This window comes from Mandrillus leucophaeus, unplaced genomic scaffold, assembly GCF_000951045.1.
Source record: "Mandrillus leucophaeus isolate KB7577 unplaced genomic scaffold, Mleu.le_1.0 Scaffold6, whole genome shotgun sequence".
NCBI classification, from domain to species: domain Eukaryota; kingdom Metazoa; phylum Chordata; class Mammalia; order Primates; family Cercopithecidae; genus Mandrillus; species Mandrillus leucophaeus.
In genome coordinates, this window is record NW_012106474.1 from 2,265,394 (window position 1) to 2,272,921 (window position 7,528).

The 7,528-nt window shown below is 42.9% G+C and overlaps 1 protein-coding gene and 1 long non-coding RNA gene across 2 annotated transcripts in view; one reads left to right on the forward strand and one right to left on the reverse strand.

The window, feature by feature from the left end:
• The window catches only part of THBS2 (thrombospondin 2), a 40,600-nt gene extending 38,317 nt beyond the window's left edge, over positions 1-2,283 (forward strand). The window contains exon 21 of the mRNA XM_011999660.1: positions 357-2,283. Within this exon, the coding sequence (XP_011855050.1) occupies positions 357-376 (20 nt within the window). The 3' untranslated portion in view covers positions 377-2,283. The remainder of the gene's footprint in view (positions 1-356) is intronic.
• Positions 2,284-3,252: 969 nt separating this feature from the next.
• LOC105553507 lies at positions 3,253-5,171 on the reverse strand. The gene is made up of 2 exons (XR_001008160.1): positions 4,387-5,171; positions 3,253-3,797 (listed from the first exon to the last, which is right to left on the reverse strand). It is a non-coding gene; the product is annotated as an uncharacterized LOC105553507 (long non-coding RNA).
• Positions 5,172-7,528: the final 2,357 nt, after the last annotated feature.

The window sequence follows — 7,528 nt, forward strand, 5'->3', positions numbered from 1 at the left end:
TCTCATCCATCCACCCATCCATCCATCTCATCCAGCCACCCACCCACCTCATCATCCATCCACCCATCCATCCACCCACCCATTTCATCCATCCACCCACCCATTTCATCCATCCACCCATCCATCCATCCATCCATATGGTAGCTCTCATTTTTAATTAAAGTAGTTATATTTCAGGTTCTAGGTGAAACAAAAGAAAACACTACCCATGGCCCAGTCATCCTAACTCTGTTTATTGCTTTTTTTCTTTTTGTAGATGTTTAAACAAGATTTGCTGCATTTCCGGCAATGCCCCGTGCATGCCATGGTCCCCAGACACCTCAGTTCATCGTGGTCCTTGCGGCTTCTCTCTCCAGCAGCATCTCCTGTCCTTTGACCTTAACTCTGACGGCTCCTCACCTCTTGCCAGCAAACCCAAACCCAAGTGCCTTCAGAGGATAAATATCAGTGGAACTTAGAGATGAACATCTAGCCCACTAGAGGAAACCAGTTTGGTGATATACGAGACTTTATGTGGAGTGAAAATTGGGCATGCCATTACATTGCTTTTTCTTGTTTGTTTAAAAAGAATGACGTTTACATATAAAATGTAATTACTTATTGTATTTATGTGTATATGGAGTTGAAGGGAATATTGTGCATAAGCCATTATGATAAATTAAGCATGAAAAATATTGCTGAACTACTTTTGGTGCTTAAAGTTGTCACTATTCTTGAATTAGAGCTGCTCTACAATGACACACAAATCCCATTAAATCAATTATAAAGAAGGTTCAATTCAAATTTGAAGTAATGTTATAATAAGGAGAGATTAGAAGACAACAGGCATAGCAAATGACATAAGCTACCAATTAACTAATTGGAACATGTAAAATAGTTGTAAAAATAAACGAACTCTCCTCTTGTCCTACAATGAAAGCCCTCATGTGCAGTAGAGATGCAGTTTCATCAAAGAACAAATATCCTTGCAAAATGGGTGTGACGCGGTTCCAGATGTGGATTTGGCAAAACCTCATTTAAGTAAAAGGTTAGCAGAGCAAAGTGCTGCGCTTCAGCTGCTGCTTGTGCCGCTGTGGTGTCGGGGAGGCTCCTGCCTGAGCTTCCTTCCCCAACTTTGCTGCCTGAGAGGAGGCAGAGCAGACGCACAGGCTGGAAAAGGCACATCTAACTCATATCTAGGCTTTGGTAACTGTAGACAAGTTGCTTTTACCTAATTTGATAATACATTTCATTAAGGTTCCAGTTATAAATGTTGTTAATATTTATTAAATGAATATAGAATGCAGCTCCACTTACCAATAACTTATTTTAAATATGCCTAGTAACACATATGTAGCATAATTTCTAGAAACAAACATCTAACAAGTATATAATCCTGTGAAAATATGAGGCTTTATAATATTAGGTTGTCATGATGAAGCATGCTAGAAGCTGTAACAGAATAAATAGAGAATAATAAGGAGTTTATGACGGAACCTTAATATATAATGTTGCCAGTGATTTTAGTTCAATATTTGTTACTGTTATCTATCTGCTGTATATGGAATTCTTTTAATTCAAACGCTGAAAACGAATCAGTATTTAGTCTTACCAGGCACACCCAGTAATCAGTCATGTGTGATATGCACAAGTTTGTTTTTGTTTTTTGTTTGTTGGTTTTTTTTTTTCCTTTAAGTTGCATGATCTTTCTGCAGGAAATAGTCGCTCATCCCACTCCACGTAAGGGGTTTAGTAAGAGAAGTCTGTCTATCTGATAGGGGGCAAATCTTTTTCCCCTTTCTGTTAATAGTCATCACATTTCTATGCCAAATGGGAACGATCCATAACTTTAGTCTTAATGTACACATTGCATTTTGATAAAATTATTTTTGTTGTTTCCTTTGAGGTTGATCGTTGTATTGTTGTTTTGCTGCACTTTTTACTTTTTTGTGTGGAGCTGTATTCCCGAGACCAACGAAGCGTTGGGAGACTTCATTAAATGTAGCGACTGTCAACAGCGTGCAGGTTTTCTGTTTCCGTGTTGTGGGGTCAACCGTACAATGGTGTGGGAATGATGATGATGTGAATATTTAGAATGTACCATATTTTTTGTAAGTTATTTATGTTTTTCTAAACAAATTTATCCTATAGGTTGATGAAACGTCATGTGTTTTGCCAAAGACTGTAAATATTTATTTATGTGTTCACATGGTCAAAATTTCACCACTGAAACCCTACACTTAGCTAGAACCTCATTTTTAAAGATTAACAACAGGAAATAAATTGTAAAAAAGGTTTTCTATACATGATCTCTCTCCCTTTTTTAAAAAGAATTAGCAGGGTTTCTCCTGGGGGGAAAGGGGTAGAAGGAATTGGCATTTTGCCTCCTCTAATGTAAGCAGGCCTGCGGTGTGATCACGGGCTATCTCCTCACAAGTCACAGGTTAAAATGCAGGCTGAAGGGCCTGGTGGAGAAGGAAGCCCTGCTTGACACAGGTCTCTGTTCTGCTGAGCCTCCCAGCGCGGTGTGGGATACAACCATTTAGCAATTCATCTCTCCTGCCTCTGCTCATTGTCAAACGAGGGAACAGAACTTTGTAGGGAATTTGGCAAACATGATTGAAATGATTCAGAAAAAGGCAACAGCACAAGGGACCCTCTCCCTAATACGAAATGTTCTTCCCTCTTGACTCATTCTTCTGAGTCAGGCGGAGGGAAGTAGCAGACCCCAGAGGAAGGGCCCACTTCCAACCATAGCACTGTCTAAAAACGGGCCAATCGGGCTCACCAGTTGGAGGAGGCAACGGCAGCAGCACAGGATGCTGGGGTTTCTTTAGCAGTTCCAGCTGTTCTTGTTGGGATTTCTGAGTAGTATGGAGCCAGACACAGGAAAGACTCAGAGAAGAAAAACAGGGAGAGAGGGAGAGAGGGCATCCAGAGAGAAAGGGGAAGAGAGGGAGGGACTGGGGAGAGAAAAAGAGACAAAGAGACAGAGGGGGAGTGTGGGGGAGGGAGGAAAAGAGAGCGAGATGAATACAAACAAGTATATTTGGCTGAAACACGCTGGAGTGAGTCAGACAGTGAAGCAATAAGATATAGGAAAGGCCATCTGAGGCAACAGGCTGTGAACTGAAGGCCCTGGCTTTGAGTTGTGAAATGGGTTTCATTTCATCAGTATGGAGGAAAGAGCTAGATCTACATGTGTAAATGAAAAGTTTAGAAACAAAATAATGATGGCAATGGTAGTGGCTGGTCTATGGACAGCTATTGGAGGAAGCTCAATGCACATTTTACTCATGAAACAAAAAATACATAAACTGTATTGAATAAGGATGCTTAGAAGTCAGGCATTAAATTAGATACATTTCTCGTGCATTCAGGTTTTGTTGTCATTTATCAAAAAGTTGAGGTTTCCTGACAGCCATGTTCCCTGTCGATGGCCTTAGACACATCAGAATGGTTGTCTCCAAGGATTAATCTCTGGTGCCTTTGTGAGCTGACCTGGGAGGAAGGTGTCCCTGGACCTCAATGACTCCGTGCGAGGGCCTGCTCTGTGCCCCTCCATCTCCCTTCTGTGAGCGGCTGCCAGCACACCACCCGAGCTCCGCACCTTCCACCGTGGACAGGGAGGGCCATCGTTCTAGACGCTGCTGCCGCTGCTGCTCACAGGGAAAGGTTCAGCCCAGGCCCACGCTCTGAGAGTCGACTGTACCAGGCTCAACCAGCTCGCCCTCAGGGCAGGCACAGGCCTTGGTCGTGTGGGACAAGTCAGTGGGTGAAATAACACATCTTCATTCCCAAGTACCCAAGCTTGGGATCTGTGATTGCCGGGAGGAGAGAGGCCTTCAAACCGTGACCAACTCACTGGCTGCTGCGTGTCCCAGCTGTTGTAGGCTACATGGCGGGAAGGGGCTCCTTCCATCATTCCTTATGCCAGCTTTGCCCAGCCTGAGTTTCACAAAGTGATGCTTTTGACCATGGAGCAAGTAGTGCCTAGGCCTTGAGGAACGCAGGTGTGGGGTGATCCAGGAGCTGCCACTCAGCTCCATGGCCACAGCCCCGTGGGCTGCCAATACCCAAATGGGAGGGCCCTGCTGAGGGCTGAGATCACCCAGACGAGGCCCTTAGCCCAGGGCAGGTACTGCACTGGTGCTTCCCACCCTCTTAGGAAGCTCCTTCTGGAGCCACCAGCCCGGGGGCCCAGGTGAGGGGCTGAAGCAAGCCTGGACACCCCTGCTTCGCCCGGGTGTCAGCCCTGTGCCCAGCGGAGTGAGCTGCGGGTCCAGAGCAGCTTGCGGCCCACGCAACCGGCGTTAGTTTTGGGGACCGCGTGGGCATTTGTGCCAAGAGGTCCCGGCCCCCAGCTCCCCCCGGCCCCGTGCAGTCCCACAGGGGCCCTCGATTCACCCTTCACCAGCCCTCGCTCAGGGGCCCGGCCCCTCTGGCTCCCCCGAGTCTGCGCTTGGCCCCTCACGGGTAGGGTGGGCGTGGAGCCACGGCTGTCCCTGCCGCGTGGCCCACCCAGGACACCCGCCGACCCTGCAGCCGTAGCAGGACCTCCTGCCAGCTTCTCAGTTCCTGTCTCGGTCCTTTTCAGGCCCTTGAAGACTTTTGCCACTTTTCAGACACTTTTTACCACATAATGGCTTTTTCAACCCCAAAGCACAGCAGAAGCACGATGGGAAGTGATCTTCAACTTTCTGGCTTTCAGCGGACACCCCAGACGCGCGTGGACTGCAGGGCTCGGGTCGGCGCCTCCCTGGGAAGCTGAGCGCGTTCAGTGCCGGCGAGCCCCGCCCGTGCGCCTCCCCCGGAGCCCGAGGCCCCGCCGAGCGCATGCCCAGCCCTCCCTGCGCGCCTGCGCCCTCGCTGCTCTCTCTCCTGGGCCCTGACTCTGGTTGAGTGACAGCCTCACTGCAGGGAAACCAGGAACCTTCAAAAGGTCGATTCTGCAAACAAAATGGTGTAGAGAGAGGAAGAAAGTATTAGTGCAACAAAACTCAATTGCGCCTCGCTTTACGTACGATTTATTTACTTTTAAAATATTTATTTTTTTTTCTGTTTTTAGATTTATTTTTCTACTGAAAAATTGTTTAGTTATCTTGAGGTGGGACAGAATTCTTCATACGACTTTTCCCATTTAAAAATGTAATTATTTTAAAATATGGCTTTAGGAATAAATTACAGTTGTTAAAATGGAGATATGCATTATTTATATTTATGTATAGATTATTGAATGGTATATACGCAAGCAACATACACGTGACTAACATGCATCATGAATACGCAAACCTTCTCCCTTGTCTCAGGCCATACTTATTCTGGATTTTAAAAAAGTAGAAAATTTGACAAACTTTCAGAGAACAAGATCAACACACAGAAATCAGTTGTGCGTCTGTTTAACAGACAGAAACAATTTAAAACGGAAGTTAAAAATACAATACCATTTGCAATAACATACAAAACAATAAAATACCTCATAATAAATCTAACTTGGGAGGCTGAAGACTTGTAGTATGAAAACAGAAAAACAATGCCAAATAAATTAAAGGAAACCTATATAAATGGAAAGACACCTTCTGTGTATAGTTTGGAAGATTTAATTCTAATTGATTATAATACCTGTAGTATTCTTCGGTTATATGTGATATTTTGATATCTGTATAAAATGTGTAATGATAAAGTCAGGGTAACCGGGATACCCATGACCTCATACATTTTTGTATTCTTTGTATTGAGAACATTACAATTCTTCCAGCTATTTTGATATGTACAATAAACTATTAAGTTTAATTTTCCTACTCTACTGCATGTGATAGCTCATTCCTTCTGACTGTATTTTTGTACTCCTTAACCAGCTCCCCTTCATCTTCCTCTCCACCATTCCACCCGAGCAACTGGCATCCACCATCCTGCTCTCAACATCCACAAGACCCACTTTTTTAGCTCCCACATATGAATGAGAACATGCAATATTTGTTTTTCTGTGTCGTGCTTATTTTACATAACAAAACGATCTTCAGATCTATCCATCCTGCTGCAAATGACAGGATTTAATTCCTTTTTATGGCTGACTAGTATTCCATTGTGTAGATATACAACATTTTCTTTGTCCATTCACCTATTGATGAACACTTAGGTTGATTCCATGTCTCGACTGTTTAGTGAGTAGTGTTGTAAAAAACATGAGAGGGCCAATGTCTCTTTGATACACTGATTTCCTTTCCGTCGGATGTATATCCAGCAGTAAGATTGCTGGACCATACCAAACGTAGTTCTAGTTTAGTTTTTTGAGGAACCTCCATACTGTTTTCTCTAGTGGGTGTACTACTTTACATCCCTACCAACAGTGTATGAGTGTTCCTCTTTTTTTCCACCTTCTCATCAGCATTTGCTATTTTTTGTCTTTGTGATAATTCTAAATAGGGTCAGATAATATCTTCTTGTGGTTTTGAATTGCATTTCCATAATGACTAGTGATGTTGAGCCTTTTTTCATATATGTGTTGGCCATTTCTTTTGAGAAATGTCTATTAGGTCTTTTGCCCAGCTTTTAATTGGGTTGTTTGAGTTTCTCATATATTCTGGTTACCAATCCCTTGTTGGATGGGTAGTTTGCAAATATTTTCTCCCATTCTGTGGGTTGTCTCTTCACTTTGTTGATTGTTTCCTTTGCTGTGTGGAAGCTTTCTGGTTTGATATATATATTATTTTTCTATTTTTGTTATAGTTGTCTGTAATGTTGAGGTCTTACAAAAAAATCTTTACCCAGATCAATGTCCTGGAATTTTTTCTCCCTATTATTTTTTAGTAGTAGTTCTATCGTTTTGGGTCTTGCATTGAAGTCTTTAATCCATTTCGATTTGATGTATGTAGACGGTAAAAGAGGGGGGTCCCGATTCATTTTTCTGCATGTCTAACTTTCCCGGCAGTATTTATCAAAGAGACTGTCCATTCCCCAATGTATGTTCCTGGTGTCTTTGCCAAAAATAGGTGGCTATAAATGCGTGGATTTATTTCTGAATTCATCATTTTATTCCATTGGTCCACACGTCTCTCTTAGTGTTGGTACCGTGCTGTTCTGGTTGTAATAAACACGAGAGGGCCGATTTCCTTTGTCCATTTTTCCTTGTTGACTGTGATATTAAATGTGGGTGTGTCATATATGGACTTTCTTGTGCTGAAGTACATTCCTTCTATACCTTATTTGTTGAGAGTTTTTTAAAAATCAAGAATGGATGTTGAATTTTATTAAATACCTTTCAACATCTATTGAAATGATCATATGGTTTTTGTCCTCAATTCTGTTGATGTGCTATGTCATGCATATTGATTTGCACATGTTGAACCATCCTTACATCCCTGTAATGAATCCCACTTTATTACAGTGAATGATCTATTTAATGTGTTGTTAAATTCAGTTTGCTAGTGTTTTGTTGAGAAGTTTTGCATCCATGTGTATTAGGGTTATTGGCCTATAGTTTGTGTGTGTGTGTGTGTGTGTGTATGTGTGTGTCCTTGTCTGATCTGGCAACAGGATAATGCTGGCC